A 22,278-nucleotide genomic window follows, 5' to 3' on the forward strand; every position below is an offset into this window, starting at 1 on the left:
TGACCAGTTGTTGCTACCGACTCCCCCCAACACCCGCTCAATCCCAAAACCCCTCCTGGCTCCCCCCAGCCGCACCAACTTCTTACCACCTCCCTAATGATATCCCCTCTCTTGAACCCTCTCTTGTCACAATCCTCTCCCCCCTCCCCACCTCCCAGCCATACCCACCAAAAGCCCTCCTCCACCTCTTTGAGACAAAATCCACACCCCCAAAACACAGCCGCCTCAACTACTAACACCCTCCCCAACGACATCCCCTCTATTGAACCCTCCCCTACCGCAATCCGCTCCCCCTTCCCCACACCAGCTCCATCCCATACCCCCACCCAGCTCTCCTCCGCCTCTCTAAGACAAACCCCTCGCCCCAAGACACTCCTATCCTTAAAGACACACCCATCTTCTTAACTCCTATTCTGCCTCCCTCCTTGAATCTAGCCCCCCTCCACTCCCCTTTTACACTCCACCAAATTCCCAAACTTCATGCCCATCCCTCCCTCCCAGCACTGACCAACACCCCACCCCCCTCCCCTGGCCTTCTCCATCCTCCCTTATAACACTGAACTCCTTACTTCAATCCCTCCTGGCATTCCGTCATCTCCAAGTTATAAACCTGCTCACCATAGCCAATCCATCCCTAACCCCCCTATTCCAGCCACCTCCATCACCCTCCTCTCCAACCTCAACCATACACTTCATAACGTGAACTACAATCTCTCTACCCTGATTAATGAACTTACACTACTCAGAAAAGACTTCAATCGGTTCGTATCCGACAAATCCACAGCCGCCCCACCTGGCCCCCTGCCCTTCACACCAAACCTCGTAAACACACATACCCCAACCATTGGTCAACTACACCTCTCCTCTCCCGCTCTCATAGACCCCACCGAACCTTGAATACCTACTCCGCCCACGACCTCTCAATCCTCTGCAACGCATGCATTATCTACCCCCCACCTAATGATCAGCCCCCCCCCACACTCAAATATATCCCTGTTATCTTGGGGACTAGCAGAACCCCCGACTATCCAAACTCCCCCAGTTCCCCCCCTCAACTCACCACCATGCAACTACTCCCCCCCCTAACACCAACCCTAAACCCCTTACTTGCCTGCTCGTGACCTGCCGGTTGGCCGTCCGGCATGCAACCGAATTCTCAGAAACCATTCCTAATGAAGATACCGACATCGCCTTCCTCACCGAAACCTGGCTCAAAGACCACTCCGCAGCCATCCTTGACCTTCTTGCCCGCCCCTGGCTACTCTATTCTCAGAAAGGAAAGACCTGAAAAAATAGGAGGATTAGCAATCATTTTTAAAAAAGAACTTCAACTCTCCCCAGTCAATAACGAGGACCACACAACTTTTGAATACCTAGGAGCTGAAATTAAAATGAAAATCTCCCCCCCAATATGACTTCATAATATCTATCACCCTCCTGGTGAACCACTTCCCTTTGCCGAAGAACTTTCGGACCTTCTAACAAAATCGCTACTCTCCAACTCCAGAAATATCTTCCTAGGTGATCTTAACTTGCACTGGAATGAACCGGATGATCCTTCTACCAACTTTCTCGATAACCTACTTGAGATTAGTGACCTCAGCAACTCTGCCACTCCCCCACCCACGCTAAAGGAGCTATTCTAGATGCCATCATTTCCAACCCTGATTTGACATCCTTAACCAACATCATCCCTTTCAACTGTTCTGACCACCATCTCATTCTGTTCACTATCTCCCCATTAGCCCCACCCGCCCCTATTAAAAACAGCAAAACTACAATTATGACCAGACATCTTAAACAAATCCCCCCCGGTGCACTCAAACTCAAACTCCAATCCCAACTCAGTCTCGCACCCCCTCTTCAAATGCAAATTAACCCACGGAACACTTTAACAAATCTGTCTTAGAGGTGTTAGACCAGCTCACCCCTCTGAAAAATAAAAACGCAAAAAAATGCCCCCGCCAAATCATAATATAATAATAATAATAATAATAATAATAATCCACATTTGTAAAGCGCACAATCACCCGTAAGGGTCTCTAGGCGCTGGGGGCCGTCGGGAAGATTAAGCGAGCTATTGCCCAGAGTCACATGGTGCTGGGCTAACCTGCCGCCGGTGCCGGGGATCGAACCGTGGTCCCCAGATTCCAGCGTCAGTCGCCCTGGCCGCGACGCCACACCTCTTCCCATAATCATGGTTTACCCTTGACCTTAATAAAGAAAGATGCTCACTCAGGTTAGTAGAAAGAACATGGAGACAACACCCCTCTCCATTCCATCTTGCTCTCCTCAGAACTGCAAGATCCTCTTACAAAAAACACATCTTCACGGAAAAAGCTTCTTTCTTCCGTCTACAACTCTCAAATACCAAAAACAGACCTAGAGAACTGTTCAACATTATTAGAAACCAAACCTCCCCTGCACCCCCCTAACCCAGTGGCCTCCATTGACAAATGTGAGGAAATTGCCAACTTTTTCACAGAAAACATTGCCAAAATTGACCATGCTTTCCCGATACCCAACCCTTGCTAGCCCCTCAACATCCCCGGGATACTATACCTTACTCATCCCTCCCCTTGGAAACACCACTGACGCCCTCACTCACCCTCCCCTCACATTCCCCCTTGAATCCCCCCTTATACCACACTGCTTAAAAACAACGCCTCATGGCATAATTTCCTCTCTGTTTCTAAACAGGAGGTCTTCAACGTCCTATCCAAACTCAAACCGTCCTCCCACACCAAAGATCCTCTCCCTTCCTCACTCGTCCAAGATCTCAAACACATCATAGTCCCCTGTTGGACCAACATCATTAACACTTTCTTCTCAACAAGGAATGTTCCGCCCTCCAACTTGGACAAATCACTCCCATTCCCAAAAATCCTAAAGCCGACCCTAATGATCCTAACAATCTCTGCCAATCTCCAACCTCTCCCTCCTCTCTAACGCCCTCAAAGTGCGCCCTACTTCAACTGGACGAACACATTAACACATTCAACCTCCTAGACCCCCTGCAATCTGGCTTCCGTAAAGGTTGTAGCACGGAAACTGCACTTCCCAACATAGTTAACGACATCCACCTTGCCCTGGACAAGGGTGAGACCTACCTACTCATCCTTCTTGACCTCACTGCTGCATTTGACACAGTTTACCATCCTACCTTACTCAATATACTCCAAGATCGCTTCCGCCTTAATGGCACTGTCCTTAACTGGTTCACCTCTTACTTCCAACATAGAACACAACAAATTAAAATTAAAAACTGCCTCTCTAGCCCAACTCCTGTCTCCCTAGGCGTCCCGCAAGGATCCATCCTCTCTCCTGCCCTCTTCAACCTCTTTATGGAATCCCTTACCCTGATACTTAAACAAGCCAAAATCAACTATCACCTGTACGCTGATGACACTCAACTGTACTACAAAGTAAAATCCCATTCTGATATGCTACCCTCAATACAGCACTAAACAAAATCCAAACTTGGTTCCACAACAACCATCTTAAACTCAGCCCTAACAAAACTAAGATCATCCTCTTCCCGCCCAAAAACAATCCTCTCCTCATTCCAACATGGATCGCGGACCTTAATGCCCTAACCTACCCTCTCTCCTTCGCTGAATCTGTCAAATCACTCGGCATCACCATCAACAATGATCTTTCACTTAACTCCCATGTTAACAAGCATTGGAAATGCAATAGGTCTCGCATTAGGAAAGTTTGAGCGATTGGTATTGTAAATGACACTTTTTTTATTTATGTGTTGGTTTTGAAAATAGCAAAATTAATAGCTTTGTCAGTTACAATGTCAATAGTTTTAACTTTCGCAAATGTGACACCTATAGCATTTGTAATGCAATGTGTGCTGTATTTACGTGACTTAGATGTATTGATATTACAAATAACAATGGCTTTTAATTTTGTAAATAATTATTACTTAAATAAAATGTATTGTAATTTATAATGGCAATAGCTTAAACGTTTGTTAATAACTTTTGTGAAGATTATGTTCAGTGTATTTTATTGTGACGAAAATCCAAGAACATTGCATTTGCACCTACACACACACAGAGCCACACACACACATATAGATGTGGTGGTGGATCTGGGGGATATGGTGGTGGTGGATGTGGTGGTGGTGGTGATGGTGGATGTGGTGGTGGATGTGGGGGTGGATGTGGTGGTGGATGTGGTGGTGGATGTGGTGGTGGTGGAGGTGGTGGATGTGGTGGTGGATGTGGTGGTGGTGGTGGATGTGGTGGATGTGGTGGTGGATGTGGTGGATGTGGTGGTGGAAGTGATGGTGGTGGGTGTGGTGGATGTGGTGGTGGTGGATGCGGTGGTGGATGAGGTGGTGGATGTGGTGGTGGATGTGGTGGTGGTGGATGGGGTGGTGGTGGTGGATGCGGTGGTGGTGGTGGATGCGGTGGTGGATGCGGTGGTGGATGCGTTGTATGTGGTGGTGGTGGATGTGGTGGATGTGGTGGTGGATGTGGTGGATGTGGTGGTGGATGCGGTGGATGTGGTGGTGGATGTGGTGGGTGTGGTGGATGTGGTGGTGGATGTGGTGGTGGATGCAGTGGTGGTGCATGTGGTGGATGTGGTGGTGGATGTGGCGGTGGATGTCATGGTGGATGTGGAGGTGATGGTGGATGTAGTGGTGGATGTGGTGGTGGATGCGGTGTATGTGGTGGTGGTGGATGCGGTGGATGTGGTGGTGGTGGATGCGGTGGTGGTGGAAGTGGTGGTGGATGTGTTGGATGTGGTGGTGGATGTGGTGGTGGATGTGGTGGTGGTGAATGCGGTGGATGTGGTGGTGGATGTGGTGGTGGTGGGTGTAGTGGATGTGGTGGTGGATGTGGTGGTGGATGTGGTGGTGGATGCAGTGGTGCATGTGGTGGATGTGGCGGTGGATGTCATGGTGGATGTGGAGGTGATGGTGGATGTGGAGGTGGATGTGGAGATGGATGTGGTGGTGATGGTGGATGTGGTGGATGTGGTGGTGGATGCGGTGGATGTGGTGGTGGTGGATGCGGTGGATGTGGTGATGGTGGATGCGGTGGTGGATGCGGTGGTGGTGGTGGATAGGGTGGTGGTGGGTGTGGTGGATGTGGTGGTGGTGGGTGTGGTGGATGTGGCAGTGGATGTGGCGGTGGATGTGGCGGTGGATGTGGTGGTGGATGTTGTGGTGGATGTGGTGGTGGATGTGGTGGTGGATGTGGTGGTGGATGCGGTGGATATGGTGGTGGATGTGTTGGATGTGGTGGTGGATGTGGTGGATGTGGTGGTGGATGTAGTGGATGTGGTGGTGGATGTGGTGGATGTGGATGTGGTGGTGATGGATGCGGTGGATGTGGTGGTGGATGTGGTGGTGGATGTGGTGGTGGTTTTGGTGGTGGATGCGGTGGTGGATGCGGTGGTGGATGTGGTGGTGGTGGATGTGGTGGTGGATGCGGTGGTGGATGTCATGGTGGATGTGGAGGTGATGGTGGATGTGGTGGTGAATGTGGTGGTGGATGTGGTGGTGATGGTGGATGTGGTGGTGGATGTGGTGGTGGATGCGGTGGAAGTGGTGGTGGTGGATGCAGTGGATGTGGTGGTGGTGGATGCGGTGGTGGTGGTGGATGGGTTGGTGGTGGTGGTGGATGGGGTGGTGGATGTAGTTGTGGTGGGTGTGGTGGATGTGGTGGTGGTGGGTGTGGTGGATGTGGCGGTGGATGTGGCGGTGGATGTGGTGGTGGATGTGGTGGTGGATGTGGTGGTGGATGTGGTGGTGGATGTGGTGGTGGATGTGGAGGTGATGGTAGATGTGGTGGTGGATACGGTGGATGAGGTGGTGGTAGATGTAGTGGAGAAGTGTGGCTCACTGGTTAGAGGAGGCAGACCTGGAAGCAGAGGTCAGCCCGGGACCAGGGTTCAATTCCCGGCTCGGTGGGGTCTTGAGTCCTAAAATGCCCATGGACTCGACAATTCTCCCTCCGGTGCCTACTCGATTCACGGGTTCACACTCTGCAACTCTGGGCAATAGCTTGCTTAATCTCCACAACGGCCCCTTGCGGCGGGATGCCTGGCTTTCACCTTGCGGATACCCTGTCGGGGTTATCTCACAGGGGAATACCAGGACGGGTTCCCTAAGCAAGCGCTTAGAAACCGCTTGGTGATTTGCGCTATATAAATTCCTGTACATTTACATTTACATTTAGATGTGGTGGTGGAAGTGGTGGTGGAAGTGGTGGTGGATGTGGTGGATGTGGTGGATGTGGTGGATGTGGTGGATGCGGTGGATGTGGTGGTGGATGCGGTGGATGTGGTGGTGGATGTGGTGGATGTGGTGGTGGTGGTTGTGGTGGATGTGGTGGTGGATGTGGTGGTGGATGTGGCGGTGGATGTCATAGTCGATGTGGAGGTGATGGTGGATGTGGTGGTGGATGTGGTGGTGGATGCGGTGGATGTGGTGGTGGATGCGGTGGATGCGGTGGTGTTGGATGTGGTGTTGGATGTGGTGTTGGATGTGGTGTTGGATGTGGTGGTGGATGTGGTGGTGGATGTGGTGGTGGATGTGATGGTGGATGTGGTGGATTTAGTGGTGGTAGATTGGTGGTGCATGTGGTGGATGCGGTGGTGGTGCATGTGGTGGATGTTGTGGTGGTGGATGTCGTGGTGGTGGATGTGGCGGTGGATGTCATGGTGGATGTGGAGGTGATGGTGGATGTGGTGGTGGATGTGGTGGTGATGGTGGATGTGGTGGTGGATGTGGTGGTGGATGCGGTGGATGTGGTGGTGGTGGATGCGGTGGATGTGGTGGTGGTGGTGAATGCGGTGGTGGTGGTGGATGGGGTGGTGGATGTAGTGGTGGTGGATGTGGTGGTGGTGGGTGTGGTGGATGTGGTGGTGGATGTGATGGATGTGGTGGTGGATGTGATGGATGTGGTGGTGGATGTGGTGGTGGATGTGGTGGTGGATGTGGTGGTGGATGTGGTGGATGTGGTGGTGGTGGATGCGGTGGATGTGGTGGTGGATGTGGTGGTGGTGGGTGTGGTGGATGTGGTGGTGGATGTGGTGGTGGATGTGGTGGTGGATGCGGTGGTGCATGTGGTGGATGTGGTGGTGGTGGATGTGGCGGTGGATGTCATGGTGGATGTGGAGGTGATGGTGGATGTGGTGGTGGATGTGATGGTGGATGTGGTGGTGGATGTGGTGGTGGTGGATGCGGTGGATGTGGTGATGGTGGATGCGGTGGTGGTGGTGGATGCGGTGGTGGTGGTGGATGGGGTGGTGGTGGATGTAGTGGTGGTGGGTGTGGTGGATGTGGTGGTGGTGGGTGTGGTGGATGTGGTGGTGGATGTGGTGGTGGATGTGGCAGTGGATGTGGTGGTGGATGTGGTGGTGGATGTGGTGGTGGATGTGGCGGTGGATGTCATGGTGGATGTGGAGGTGATGGTGGATGTGGTGGTGGATGTGGTCGTGATGGTGGATGTGGTGGTGGATGCGGTGGATGTGGTGGTGGTGGATGCGGTGGATGTGGTGGATGCGGTGGTGAGTGAAGTGGTGGATGTGGTGGTGGATGTGGCAGTGGATGTCATGGTGGATGTGGAGGTGATGGTGGATGTGGTGGTGGATGTGGTGGTGGATGTGATGGTGGATGTGGTGGTGGATGTGGTGGTGGATGTGGTGGATGTGGTGGTGGTGGATGCGGTGGATGTGGTGATGGATGCGGTGGTGGTGGTGGATGCGGTGGTGGTGGTGGATGGGGTGGTGGTGGTGGTGGATGTAGTGGTGGTGGGTGTGGTGAATGTGGTGGTGGTGGGTGTGGTGGATGTGGTGGTGGATGTGGTGGTGGATGTGGCGGTGGATGTGGTGGTGGATGTGGTGGTGGATGTGGTGGTGGATGTGGCGGTCGATGTCATGGTGGATGTGGAGGTGATGGTGGATGTGGTGGTGGATGTGGTCGTGATGGTGGATGTGGTGGTGGATGCGGTGGATGTGGTGGTGGTGGATGCGGTGGATGTGGTGGATTCGGTGGTGGTTGAAGTGGTGGATGTGGTGGTGGATGTGGCAGTGGATGTCATGGTGGATGTGGAGGTGATGGTGGATGAGGTGGTGGATGTGGTGGTGGATGCGGTGGATGTGGTGGTGGTGGATGCGGTGGATGTGGTGGTGGTGGATGCGGTGGTGGTGGTGGATGCGATGGTGGTGGAAGTGGTGGTGGATGTGTTGGATGTGGTGGTGGATGTGGTGGATGTGGTGGTGGATGGGGTGGATGTGGTGGTGGTGGATGCGGTGGATGTGGTGGTGGATGTGGTAGATGTGGTGGTGGTGGATGTGGTGGCGGTGGATGTCATGGTGGATGTAGAGGTGATGGTGGATGTGGTGGTGGATGTGGTGGTGATGGTGGATGTGGTAGTGGATGTGGTGGTGGATGTGGTGGATGTGGTGGTGGTGGTAGATGCGGTGGATGTGGTGATGGTGGATGCGGTGGTGGTGGTGGATGCGGTGGTGGTGGTGGTGGATGGGGTGGTGGTGGATGTAGTGGTGGTGGGTGTGGTGGATGTGGTGGTGGTGGGTGTGGTGGATGTGGTGGTGGATGTGGTGGTGGATATGGTGGTGGATGTGGAGGTGATGGTGGATGTGTTGGTGGTGGATGTGGATGTGGTGGTGGATGTGGTGGATGTGGTGGTGGATGTGGTGGATGTGGTGGTGGTGGAAGCGGTGGATGTGGTGGTGGATGTGGTGGTGGTGGGTGTGGTGGATGTGGTTGTGGATGTGGTGGTGGATGTGGTGGTGGATGCGATGGTGGTGGATGCGCTGGATGTGGTGGTGGATGCGGTGGATGTGGTGGTGGTGGATGCGGTGGAAGTGGTGGATGCGGTGGTGCTGGAAGTGGTGGTGGATGTGTTGGATGTGGTGGTGGATGTGGTGGTGGATGTGGTGGTGGTGGATGCGGTGGATGTGGTGGTGGATGTGGTGGTGGTGGGTGTGGTGGATGTGGTGGTGGATGTGGTGGTGGATGTGGTGGTGGTGCATGTGGTGGATGTGGTGGTGGTGGATGTGGTGGTGGATGTGGCGGTGGATGTCATGGTGGATGTGGAGGTGATGGTGGATGTGGTGGTGGATGTGGTGGTGGATGTGGTGGTGATGGTGGATGTGGTGGATGTGGTGATGGTGCATTTGGTGGTGGAAGTGGTGGTGGATGTGGTGGTGGTGGTGGATGTGGTGGTGGTGGATGTGGTGGTGGAAGTGGTGGTGAATGTGGATGTGGTGGTGGATGTGGTGGATGTGGTGGTGGTGGATGTGGTGGTGGATGTGGTGGTAGATGTGGTGGTGGTGGGTGTGGTGGATGTGGTGGTGGACGCGGTGGTGGTGCATGTGGTGGATGTGGTGATGGTGGATGTGGTGGTGGATGTGGCGGTGGATGTCATGGTGGATGTGGAGGGGATGGTGGATGTGGTGGTGGATGCGGTGGATGTGGTGGTGGTGGATACGGTGGATGTGGTGGTGGATGCGGTGGTGGTGGAAGTGGTGGTGGATGTGTTGGATGTGGTGGTGGATGTGGTGGATGTGGTGGTGGATGTGGTGGTGGTGGATGTGGTGGTGGATGTGGTGGTGGTGCATGTGGTGGATGCGGTGGTGGTGCATGTGGTGGATGTGGTGGTGGTGGATGTGGTGGTGGATGTGGCGGTGGATGACATGGTGGATGTGGAGGTGGATGTGGTGGTGGATGTGGTAGTGATGGTGGATGTGGTGGTGGATGTGGTGGTGGATGCGGTGGATGTGGTGGTGGTGGATGCGGTGGATGTGGTGATGGTGGATGCGGTGGTGGTGGTGGATGGGGTGGTGGTGGATGGGGTGGTGGATGTAGTGGTGGTGGGTGTGGTGGATGTAGTGGTGGTGGGTGTGGTGGATGTGGTGGTGGATGCGGTGGATGTGGTGGTGGTGGATGTGGTGGTGGATGTGGATGTGGATATAGCGCATACTTATGGCATGACTAAAAAAAAAGCAAGCTGGTTCTGAGACGCTGCGGGTTCTTAATGACTGAGATGAAATCAGCAGCATTCCTGGATTTCTTAAAGTTTGTCGGAGGGGAGGGGGGCCGTGGGCTTTGCAGCACTCATGAGGAGGTTTTATACATTTTGGTTATCCATTTGTTGTGGGCAAGAGATGGGGAGATTACCAGTGACGGAGGGCGCAGACCTTTGCAGCTCTGAGCGCATTCAATTAATGAAAAAAGAAAAGAAGACATGGCCGGCCGGCCGTGAAACTGAAAGCACGGCCGGCCGGCCGTGAAAAAGCCTTTGATGCAGCAGGGAGTAATTAGGGGAGGAGAATGGCTGGGCTGAGGCAGAGCGCAAAGCCTTTTATGCAGCAGGGGGCGGAGCGGGAAGAGCTGCTGGCGGCACCAAGCTGACGATTTGATGCTGTGCACGCGCATTTTAACTAATTGCGCTTGCGCATTGAGTTAAAAGTGCACATGCACTGCATCAAATCGCCAGTCTAGGTAAGCTTTGTTTAAGCCCCTATAGTCTCGCTCTGCTCAATGCGCATGCGCATTGACAGGCGAGACCTAAAAATTCAGCAAAAAGTGCACTTTTCACACTCCGGCATCTCAAAAAAAATCAAACCCTTTATTCCAGCTGAAGACTTTAAAGTTATTACCCAATCTCTTGTCCTTTCCAAAATCGACTACGGTAATGCCCTTCTCTCTGGTACACCCAAAATTCACCTTGCCCCCATCAAATCCGTCTTCATACTCACAGCCAGTAAACGTTTTGACCTCATCTCACCTGCCCTCAAGGCCCTCAAATGGCTACCCATTGAAGGTAGATCCTCCTATATAATTGCCTGTATTACGCACAACGATACAGAAAAGGGGGTGGTGATGAACAGAGTGTCTGAATTAAGCAGACCACTCTTACCCAGTCCAAAGATCAGGGCTTGATCCATCACCGTTATTTATCTCACTGCCCCATCCCAGCTCAGAACCTGGCTATATGCAAATTAGTCTGTCCCTGGCCCAGTGCATCATGGGAACAGGGCAGACCAAACTACCAAGCCAATTCTTCACCAGAAAGGAGACAAGCTACCGGGGACCGGTTTCTGGCATTTCAGCCTCTTCGGCCCGGCTTGCTTGAATCCTGATGGAGCAGTGAGAAAGGGACTCATGTCTGAGTATACCCTGCCACACCTATAGTGGCCAAAAACGATACAGAAAAGGGGGTGGTGATGAACAGAGTGTCTGAATTAAGCAGACCACTCTTACCCAGTCCAAAGATCAGGGCTTGATCCATCACCGTTATTTATCTCACTGCCCCATCCCAGCTCAGAACCTGGCTATATGCAATTTAGTCTGTCCCTGGCCCAGTGCATCATGGGAACAGGGCAGACCAAACTACCAAGCCAATTCTTCACCAGAAAGGAGACAAGCTACCGGGGACCGGTTTCTGGCATTTCAGCCTCTTCGGCCCGGCTTGCTTGAATCCTGATGGAGCAGTGAGAAAGGGACTCATGTCTGAGTATACCCTGCCACACCTATAGTGGCCAAAAACGATACAGAAAAGGGGGTGGTGATGAACAGAGTGTCTGAATTAAGCAGACCACTCTTACCCAGTCCAAAGATCAGGGCTTGATCCATCACCGTTATTTATCTCACTGCCCCATCCCAGCTCAGAACCTGGCTATATGCAAATTAGTCTGTCCCTGGCCCAGTGCATCATGGGAACAGGGCAGACCAAACTACCAAGCCAATTCTTCACCAGAAAGGAGACAAGCTACCGGGGACCGGTTTCTGGCATTTCAGCCTCTTCGGCCCGGCTTGCTTGAATCCTGATGGAGCAGTGAGAAAGGGACTCATGTCTGAGTATACCCTGCCACACCTATAGTGGCCAAAAACGATACAGAAAAGGGGGTGGTGATGAACAGAGTGTCTGAATTAAGCAGACCACTCTTACCCAGTCCAAAGATCAGGGCTTGATCCATCACCGTTATTTATCTCACTGCCCCATCCCAGCTCAGAACCTGGCTATATGCAAATTAGTCTGTCCCTGGCCCAGTGCATCAAGGGAACAGGGCAGACCAAACTACCAAGCCAATTCTTCACCAGAAAGGAGACAAGCTACCGGGGACCGGTTTCTGGCATTTCAGCCTCTTCGGCCCGGCTTGCTTGAATCCAGATGGGCAGAAACCGGTCCCCGGAAGCTTGTTTCCTTCCCAGTACAAGAATTGGCTTGGTAGTTTGGTTTGCCCTGTTCCCATCATGCACTGGGACAGGAACAGACTAATTTGCATATAGCCAAGTTCTGAGCTGGGATGGTGCAGTGAGCTAAAAAACGGTGATGGATCAAGCCCTGATCTTTGGACTGGGTAAGAGTGGTCTGCTTAATTCAGGCACTCTGTTCATCACCACCCCCTTTTCTGAATCTGTATTACGCACAAAGCCCTCTATCAGAAGACTCCAACCTACCTATCGACCAAACTCAAAAAAGCTGGCTGCACCCGAACACTGAGAAGCACCAACTCTCTTCTTCTCATACCCCCTCTACTGAAAAAAAACTCCTCACAATCCCGCTCCTACTCTGGCACGGCCCCTACCATCTGGAACGCCCTCCCCAAAGACCTTCGCTGCAACCCCTCCTATGCCAACTTCAAAAGAAACCTTAAAATACACTTCCTCCCTAAATATTGGGGAATTTAACTCCCTTTTCTCCTTTTTGACTGTTGTCCCTCCTCCAGCCTTAAGCAACCATTCTTGTTCTTTCAATTGATGTTCTGTTTATCTTATTTGCTATCCTCACAATATATACTGTAAAATGGTTCCTTTTTTATATTTGTATAATCAACTGTTGAATTTGTTTCGTGCATTGCTATTACTGCTTTCCTGAGTCCTCCTTGGCACACTGCAAAATAGCTTTCTACTATGACATTATTGTCTCTTTAAATTGACTTTCTGCATATATTATTTGTACTCCTCACACTATGTACTCCAAAATGGTTCCTTTTAAATTTTTGTCTAACCAACTGTTAAATTTGTTTTTGTGCATTACTATTGCTGCTTTCTCGAGTATTACCATTGTAGATGTAGAGTGCTCTGATACCCTTGGGTGGAGCTAGCGCTATATAAAACCTTCAAAATAAATAAATAAATAAATAAAATAAAATACTTCCACAATAATAATGGCTCTGTGCCACCACTGCTACTCTCTCGGCAGCCAGCAAAGCCACAAAATGTGGGTTCACTAAAGGATGCATCCGTGAGCAGGAGCTGGCCCGCTCTCTGCATATTACCCAGGTTGAAGCCGAGCCTTCGGCCTTGAGGCCAAACTTGCAGCGAACCCTGAGAGAGATACCATCCGACATCTGACCCTTCTTCATGAAGAAATTTGCCTCCAATCAGTAAAGGCCGCAAAGCATCTACGGCGTGCCACAATAGCCAGAGTGTATGGATGGGGGGACAAACATGGGAAGTTAATATACTGGTTGGCCTCCCACCACCAGGTAAACAGAATCATGCTTGAGATTACCGCAAACGTGGGGACTCGCTTTAGTCCCTCCCTGAAAAAATGAAGGCATTTGCCTGTTACTATCACCAACTATATACTGCCCCCCCAAAAGGGATCAAGCTCTGCCCACTCAGTTTATTGATGATGTTCCCCTTCCCTGCCTCTCACAGACCAAGATTTCAGCTCTCAACAAGCCCTTTACCATTGAGGAGTTCGGGCAAGCCTTGTCGGCTGTGGCCCCCAGGAAAACCCCTGGTTCCCCGCAGAATATTACCTGCCATTTCGAGAAATCCTGACTCCACAACTTCCTACCTTTATGAGGAGGTGAGAAAATTGGGTCCCTTTCTAGCACAAATAGACACCGCTACAATCGCAGTGATCCTCAAGGCACAACCTCCGTCCACTTTGTGTGTCGGTTATCGCCCAATATTTTTACATTACGTGGAAGTTAAGATCCTGGCAACCCTGTTGGCTACCAGCCTCAAGGAGGTCCTATCCACTTTGGTTCATCCTGACCAGTGTGGTTTTATGCCGGCTCGAAGCACGCAACACTGTTTTCGGAGGCTTTATGTGGCCCTGGCCCACTGTCACTGCCTACCTCCAGACTTGGCATTGCTTCTAATCGACTTTGAAAAGGCATTTATAGCACCGAGGTAGTAGACTGCAACAAGAAGGTGAATGTGGGAGAGAGTTGTCCAGATCTTATTCCATCATTCTCCATCACTAAAGGTAAAGGTAGCTTCTTGGATTTCTTTTCTCCCATTCCTATGGAAGACTCTCTTTTAGCGCTAAGTCGCCTCAAATCATGTTTCCCTTCAGATCCAGGTCCCTCCTTTATTTTATCCAGAGGGGCAGAAGCCATTAACTCACTGGTGAGTCAGCTATTTAATACCTCCCTCTCCTCAGCTACGGTGTCAATAAAATGGAAACAGCGAAAATCGTACCACTCATAAAAAACACTCAGGGTGCCCCGCTGATCTGACCAATTACAGACCAATTTCTCTCCTCCAGTCTTTTCAAAAGTGCTGGAGAAACATGTCAACCAACAGATATCTTGGTACTTAGAAAGCAATAACTTGCAAAATGCCAGCCAATCCAGTTTTCGCCCCAACTACAGTACTGAGACAGCTCTGCTGGAGGTAGTCGATTCTATACGACTCAGTTTGGAAGTGGTTGAAAGGGCACTACTGGTTTTATTGGATCTATGGGCAGCGTTCAGTATGATCTATCACCACATCCTCTTAGCTCGTCTCCACTGTGTGGGAATGAGGGGGCTGGCCTGGCAGTGTCTCCCATCTTTTCCGGAGGAGAGAGGACAAGAGATTTGGTGTCACCCTTTATCTGCCAACTCCCGTAAACTAGGGGGAGGAGTGCCACAAGGCTACGCCCTATTTACTGTTTAATTCTCACTCCCTTGCAGAATCTTTTGGGGCAAAAATTGTGTCTTCTGCGGATAACACCCAACTACTCTTCTCCTGGAAGAATAACAAGGCTTTCCCATGCGATAAAATCTGTAACTGTCTCACAGCGAGGTTCAGGTGGCTGTCCATGAATCAACTTAAATGCAATGCTTAGAAGACTAAGCTCCTCTTCCTCGGTTTAGAGGCCGAGATATCATGACAGTCTTTATGGCCATCTGAAGCCCCACCTACCCGCGACCCACCCTTCTATCTCAAAATCTGGTGGTGAAAAACATGGGTTTCAAATTCGATGGGCAACTGCTATTTCAAAACCAAGTTAATTTGGTAGTGGGTACTTGTTTTGCCCTACTCTGCTTACTTAGAAAGTCCCTGTATCTCCTGCCCTTTACGGCTAGACAACAAGTGATTCAAGCCCTGATAACACCACGGCCTAACTACGGGAACAGACTCTACACAGGCCTGCCCAAATACCTGATTGATAGGCTGCAGTTGGTCCAGAAAGCAGTGGCATGTACTATTTTTGGGTTCGCCGTAATTCCCATGCTACTTGTCATCTTCAGAGTCTTCACTGGCTTCCGATGAGGAAGATCAATTTTAAGACATTTTCATTACCCAGAAAGCCCTCCACGGAACTGGCCCGGGCCATCTACAAGGTAAATTTAAGTTCCATACCTCTCAAAGAAATCCCCATTCTGAAAATCTTTGTCTTGCCAAAGTTCAACGGATCAGGATGGCAAGGTCAGGGGCAGATCTCTTTCCTTCCTGGTACAAACTTCCACTGACACTCAGATGCATCAAGGCGACACCTGTGTTTCGCAAAAAAGCGTAAGACCTGGCTCTTATTCTGTCGCTAGGCTCGGCCCTCCTATTTTCATGCCATGGTCCAAACTCCATATTCCAACCCTACAGTGCAGGTCCAAATTAACAGCATCCTCTCCCATGCTTTCCCCATAAACATTATTCACAATTGCGATTGAACCTCTAGCCCGGCTCATGTTATGTTAATATTTTTATAATGCACTCGATTACCCAAAGGGCGTCTGGGCGCTAGCTGAATGCCTACCAAAGAAGAAAAATGCTTCACACCGTAAGGAGATATTAAGCCAAGAATAGCCAAGATTTCACATACTTACAAAAAGCTAGAAGATTGGGCATGATTTTAATGTCCAAAGGAAGCGTACTCCAGGCCTTTGCCGCTCCTACCAAAAAGCTCCTGCCACCCCAGGAAATACAATCAAACCTAGGTACATTCACCAGTTTGGAAGAGGCGGAACGAAGGGACCGGCCTGGGATATACCAGTTGAAACTATTCTTAAGGTAGGCTGGTCCTTGGCCTTGTAAGTCTTTAAATATGATTTAAAAAGTGCTTTAAAGACAATTCTCTTGTCGGATCGGAATCAATGCAATTCTATAACGAAGCCAGGGACAAACTAGTGTTTGATAATTTTAAACAAAAGAGGGGCTGCTGCATTCTGAAGCCCCACAGCTTATTCAGTACAGATTGATGAGCATTGAGATAAAGTCCATTGAGGTAATCAATCTTTGCCATCACCAAGGCAGTGACAGCTAATTTCTGCAAATGAACAGCATTGTACGGCCAGATCTTCTTCAAGAGTTTAATTGTGTAAAAAGCCACAGATGTGACTGCATTCACCTGGTGAGAGAGAGTTAAAGTAGCGTTAAAAATCCCTCTCAGATTTCTTCTGTCCTAACAGGCACAGGGAGAGGGCCGAGCTCGGGTGGACACCATGAAGGAGACCAAAAAGATGGTTTGGCTCCAAAAATCAGAACCTCAGTTTTGGCTGAGTTTAATTTAAGGCGGTTTTTGACCTTCCATAAATTGCCGGCCTGCATACCGTCCTCAAATCTGCAATCACCGTCTAAGTCCCCTGGATTCAGTGAATTGACGATTTGCGTATCGTCGGCGTAAGAGGTGAGGGAGAAGTCAAAAGATCTTATATGCTCTGTCAGAGGAGTAACATATACATTGAATAGGGTTAGACTAAGTGATGATTCCTGTGGGACCCCACATGGCTGGGAATATAAGGATTAAACGAAATCACAGAGATTAACTACTTGTTCCTGGTTGCTAAGAAAGTCATTCAGTAGTTCCCAGGATCCTCGAGATACTCCTATTCCGCTAAGATGATCCATCAGCAGCCCATAATTAACAGTATCAAAGGCTGCTGACAGATTGAGCAGGACAAGAGCAGCTCTACCTACTTGGTCTAGAGTCATCTAAATTTCTTTGGTGGCTTTAATGAGAGCCTTTTCCGTGTTGATCTCCGCACGGAAACCAAATTGAGTGCAATCCAAGCAGTTGTCCTTCTGGACGTGCGCAACTAGTTGAGAATTCATCACTTTTTCATTGGCTTTCACTGGGAGGGGCAAAAGAGAAATAGGACGATAGTTCATTGCAACCTGCAGATCTAGGAAAGACTTTATGGAAATTAAAATCTCCTAACTATAGACTATTAGATCATTACGCAAACCATCTGCCGCAGATAGACTGCCTATATATAGGTGAAATTGGCCCGTGGACCGAGGGGGTGGGGTGTGCTGGTAAATAAGAATCCCTCTAAGGGCTGGTGTTTTTGATATTTCAACATGAAAAGAGGCTGTTTCACAGATAGAAGATGCTAATGGAGAGGGATGAACAATAAGGTCAGACCGATATATTATTGCTAAACCGCCCCCTTGATTCCCGGAACGGTCTCTGTGGAATCGCTGTAAGTCTGTTCTTTTTTTTGTTTACATTTATTTTTATTGTTTCTTGCTGCATTGTATACAAAACAAGTCGGCAAATGCAAAATGAGCAAAACACCCCCGACTCCCGCATAGCCCACTTCCCCATCCCACGTATGGCAAACCCGTTTCTGGGGCATTTGATGTGTCCATGAGAGTGGGTTGGGGCACGGTGCTGTCTGACAATGCATTCAACAACCCCAAACATCAACATTTCCCACCCCCTTCGCCCACCCTGCCCTAAAACCTTCCCGAGTCCCCCCTCCGGTGTGGCCAATGCAGCTTCTAGTCGTTGCCATGTGCTTCTAGTCGTTGCCATGTATGTGCGTTACTGTGAGTTCTCATCTGGGGAGTCGGCTTTCCTGGTGAATTCGTCAGCCAGGCGCAATACCCTGAGGTATTTCGTGCATGTGAGCTCGTTAAATTCTTCGGCCAAAAGAGAGACCAAGGGCTGCCATGTGTCGAGGAAAGAGTCCACTGTCTGAGTAAGGGAAGCCTGTATCCTTTCCATGCCCATTGTATACCAAAGCCTATGGAGCCACCCTGTGTGTGTGGGTTTTCTCGTGGTGCCCCATAATGATAGGATATGATGTGCCGCTGCTCCCATTGATAACCCCATTTGTATCCCCCTGAGCGATTTTAGTGGGAACGTGAGTTTGTTGGGGAGGCCTAGTATTGCGTAGGCTGGGAATCGGGGAATCTCTGTTTCAAAGTGTTTGTCTATGTCTCGGAGCACGCGTTCCCAGTACTCTTGTACCTCGTCACATTCCCACAACAGATGTGTCAGGGTACCTATCTGTCCGCAACCCCTCCAGCATGCAGGTCTGCGGCGCGGGTTACTTTGGTGAAGCCTTGCTGGGGTTAGGTGCCAGTAGTATGCCAACTTAATGGCCGATTCTCTACTCGCCACATTTCTAGCAGTGTGGTGGGCTCTGTAGTTGATGTCTTGCCACTCCTTGTCCGTAAAGGAGTGTCCTATTTCACGCTCCCAGCGCTTCTGACCCGCAGAGCGCGAGGTAGGGGGGGAGGACTCAGCATTTTGTATAGGTCCGCGATCACTTGTTTGTCTGTCTGTTTCGTATGGAGCCATCTCTCATACGTCGTTAGGTGCCGTCTCGCCTGCGGCAGCATATCCCTGCTGGTAAGCCCGTGCCGAATCTTGTAGTATTGAAAACGCTGCATCTGTGGTAGTGTGTATGTCTCCTGCAGGGTGTTTATTTGCAGAAAGCCCTCCAGATCAAAGAGGTGGCCAGCCGACCTGCATTCTGACGACCGCCACTGAGGGAATGACCCTGGAACTGTCCCGGGCTTAAAGGCTGGATTATCAAACAGGGGTGTCATCGGCGATGGGAAGGTAGTGAGGCCTCTGGAGACTGCCACCTTGTCCCACACCTGTAGTACCGTGCGGGTGATAGGCGATCTCTTAATTTAGGAAGGCCTATCAGGGCGCCTCAAGAAGGGGATCTTCCACAAGAACATGTGGGCCATTGCTCGATCTTGGAATAACCATTGTTTTTCTGATTCTGGGCGGTTCCATTCTAGAAGATACTGGACCTGTCACGCCTGGAAATATCAAAGGAGGTCGGGAATACCCAAGCCGCCTTCCGAACTGTGAGTATTTTTGAGCTTGAAACAACATCCTCCCAAGTTTCAGTAATAAAGATAATCCAGGATTTCTGAGTTTCAACAAACAGATTAAAATCTAGGGCATGCTTTAAGAAGGACCTCGCATTGACTAGTGCGCATGCTAGCCCTGTATTCTATTGCGGCGGTGAGGGGGGTCAGATAAATCATGATTCGTATAGATGCACAGTTCCCTGGTTGGAGGTGGAGTGACAGTCATGAGGATCGCATAGCCTTGTATGCCGATGATGTTCTGCTCTATCTAGCGAACCCAGCGTAGAGCGGGCCCGCTGCCTTCACCTCTTGCGAGGCTTTGAAGCGGCATCGGGTCTTTGGGTAGATCCCATTAAGTCAGTATTGGTGCAACTAGCCCCCTCCTGAGACTGTTTCGATTGGCAAGACACCGTACCCATCCGTTGCCTCTCCTTTAAATACCTAGGCATATGGGTCGCTTTGCACCCAGAGATGGCCTGGTCCCTCAATATAGAACCATGGTGTGGAAGGTTCAAGCGGCAGAATGTTCCGGTAAACGTAATGGGATGTATCACCCTCTACAAAATGATGGTGCTTCCCCGTTTCCTCCACATCTTTCAAAACTAGTTGCTCTCCCTCTCATGGAGCTGGTTTCGATTCCAGTATTGCAGCCTCCTTCCTATGGCGTAGCTCGAGGGCCCGTATTGCATTTACTTATTGTCAATGGGGTCTCTACGACAGCGTTTTAGGGATGGCTAACCTCTGGGAGACATGGATAGGCCCACTGGAAGACGACAACTGACGCAATGCCCTGATGACACCAAGAACTACTACAATGTCTTCCAAGTTATACCTGCTCCAGACCTACTAATTATATGGAGCCTATCTCTCCCCAGTTCTGATGTATAAGGCGAGACTTCTCCCCGACCCCTCTGGCCCTCGCTGTAGAGAGGCTCCTGCAGACTTCTACCATGTGGTTTGGCAATGCTCCAAAAACCAAAAGTAATGGTCTCACGTGGTGAGAGAATTGACTGACATTATGGGATGGGTGGTTCTTCTTTCCCCTTTAATTCTCCTGCTGGGTGTCCTGGAGGGTTCTGGAGCCACGACGGCGGCCCACTCCTTCTTGGGGACTGCCCTGGCAGTGGCCAAATGTGATATTGCTGCCCAATGGAGATCATCTTCTCCACCCACTCTTACCCAGTGGCACCGGTGGGTAGATTTGTGTGCCCTGCAGGAGAGGTCAGTGGACAAGGCATGGGTTGCCCCCTTAAGCACAACCGAGAATGGAGGAAATGATTGGATCAATAACTGTATGGTACTGTTTGAGGGCGAAGATGCTACAGCCAATGTTCTTGTCGCTGTGTTGTGGGATACATTGACAACTCTGTGTAAATGCCTTGCAATTATATGATGTAACCTCCCTTGCTGTGCACAATGTGTGTTGTACTGTTCTCTTATGCATACACTTAATAAAATCAGTTTATCAAAAATAAAAGATAAGCCTATCTTATCAATTTATATACAATGTTGTCAGTTTCAGTCTTGGCACGTACCGAGACTCAGGTACCAATTTTGGCATGCACTGAGACTCAGGGATCAGCGATCAGTCAGTGACCAGTCTTGGCACACAATGAGACTCCGCAACTAGTCTTCGTACTCACTGAGACTCAATGTTCAGTCATGGAACACACTGTCTTTGGCACACACTGAGTCTCAGTGACCAGTTTTGGCACACTCTGAGACTCAGTGAAGAGTCTTAGCTCACACTGAGACTCAGAGAGCAGTCTTGGGGCACATACTGAGGCTCAGTGAATGGTGTTAGCACTCACTGAGACTCAATGAACAGTCTTGGTACACACCGAAACTCAGTGACTAGTCTTGGCTCACACTGAGTTTCAGTGGCCAGTCTTTGTACACACCGAGACCAAGTGGCCAGTCTTGGCACACACTGAGACTCAGTGACCAGTCTTCGTACATACCGATATTCATTGCAATAACTTGACCCACATTAACTGAGGCTATTACAAGTTGTCCTATGATTTTGTACTCCAACTACAGGATCGTGATCCACTCCTAAATGAAAGTTAAATGCAGGATTCTGTGATTTCCTTTCCAGGTGGCCGGGAGATCCCTCGTTTAAGGACACAGGTTATAACCCTGGGAGTGATGGTTGCAGTCGCCACATTCATAAACATCGTGCTCTACCGTCTGGGTAAGAAGCGTGGAGTTGACTTTCAGATACCCTACGACCCTCAGTGGCACGTGAAAGAGCCTCTCTGCCACATACATGATTAGAAAAACTCCAGATGAAAAGAAATCCAAAGGCCTTAATTCTACATTGTAACCACAGGATTACAGTTTGGTTGTCTGGCCTCCTCAGTGATGTCTGACTTAAAATCTTGCCTTAAACATTGTTTAATATTGTACTCACACAGGCATGAGGTGAATGAGATGTTCCAAGCGAGAACTAACACAGGCTGGGGTGACTGAGCTATACCAAGAGAGTACTCATACGGATGTATGACATTACAACGCATGCTTTTACCACGCATGCCTTTACAACGCAGTTTTTACAACGCATGCCTTTACAACGCATAGCGCTTAGGGGTGCTGGATAGTGAATAGTTTAATTTACTATTCCAACTCCAGTCCCCGTGGATAGTAGGGAAGGTGTTAGATAGTAAATTAAATCTATTCCCTATCCTAGAGCGCCCCCCAGTGCTATGCGTTGTAATGACATGCGTTGTAATAATTGCGTCGTAAAGGCACTGCGTGGTAAAAGTTGCGTTGTAAAGGATGTTTCCCTACTCATACATGCATGGGGTGAATGAGATATCTCAAAAGCGTACTCACACAGGATGGGGTGAATGAGATATCCCAGGAGAGTACTCGCACAGGATGGGGTGAATGAGATATCCCAGGAGAGTACTCCCAGAGGCTGGGGTGAATGAGATAGCCCAGGAGAGTACTTGCACAGGCTGGGGCGACTGTGCTATCCCAAGAGAGTACTCCCAGTGGCTGGG

At 50.1% G+C, this 22,278-nt stretch overlaps 1 protein-coding gene across 19 annotated transcripts in view; it reads left to right on the forward strand.

Moving 5' to 3' along the window:
- LOC144821568 (E3 ubiquitin-protein ligase TRIM39-like) overlaps nucleotides 1-22,278 on the forward strand; it is a 1,056,022-nt gene that overhangs the window by 972,695 nt on the left and 61,049 nt on the right. For all 19 annotated transcript variants that reach the window (XM_078678759.1, XM_078678756.1, XM_078678763.1 and 16 more), the window contains one exon: nucleotides 21,372-21,467. In XM_078678759.1, coding sequence (XP_078534885.1) covers nucleotides 21,372-21,467 — 96 coding nt within the window. The remainder of the gene's footprint in view (nucleotides 1-21,371; nucleotides 21,468-22,278) is intronic.

This window comes from Lissotriton helveticus, chromosome 2_2 (genome assembly GCF_964261635.1).
Source record: "Lissotriton helveticus chromosome 2_2, aLisHel1.1, whole genome shotgun sequence".
Taxonomy (NCBI): domain Eukaryota; kingdom Metazoa; phylum Chordata; class Amphibia; order Caudata; family Salamandridae; genus Lissotriton; species Lissotriton helveticus.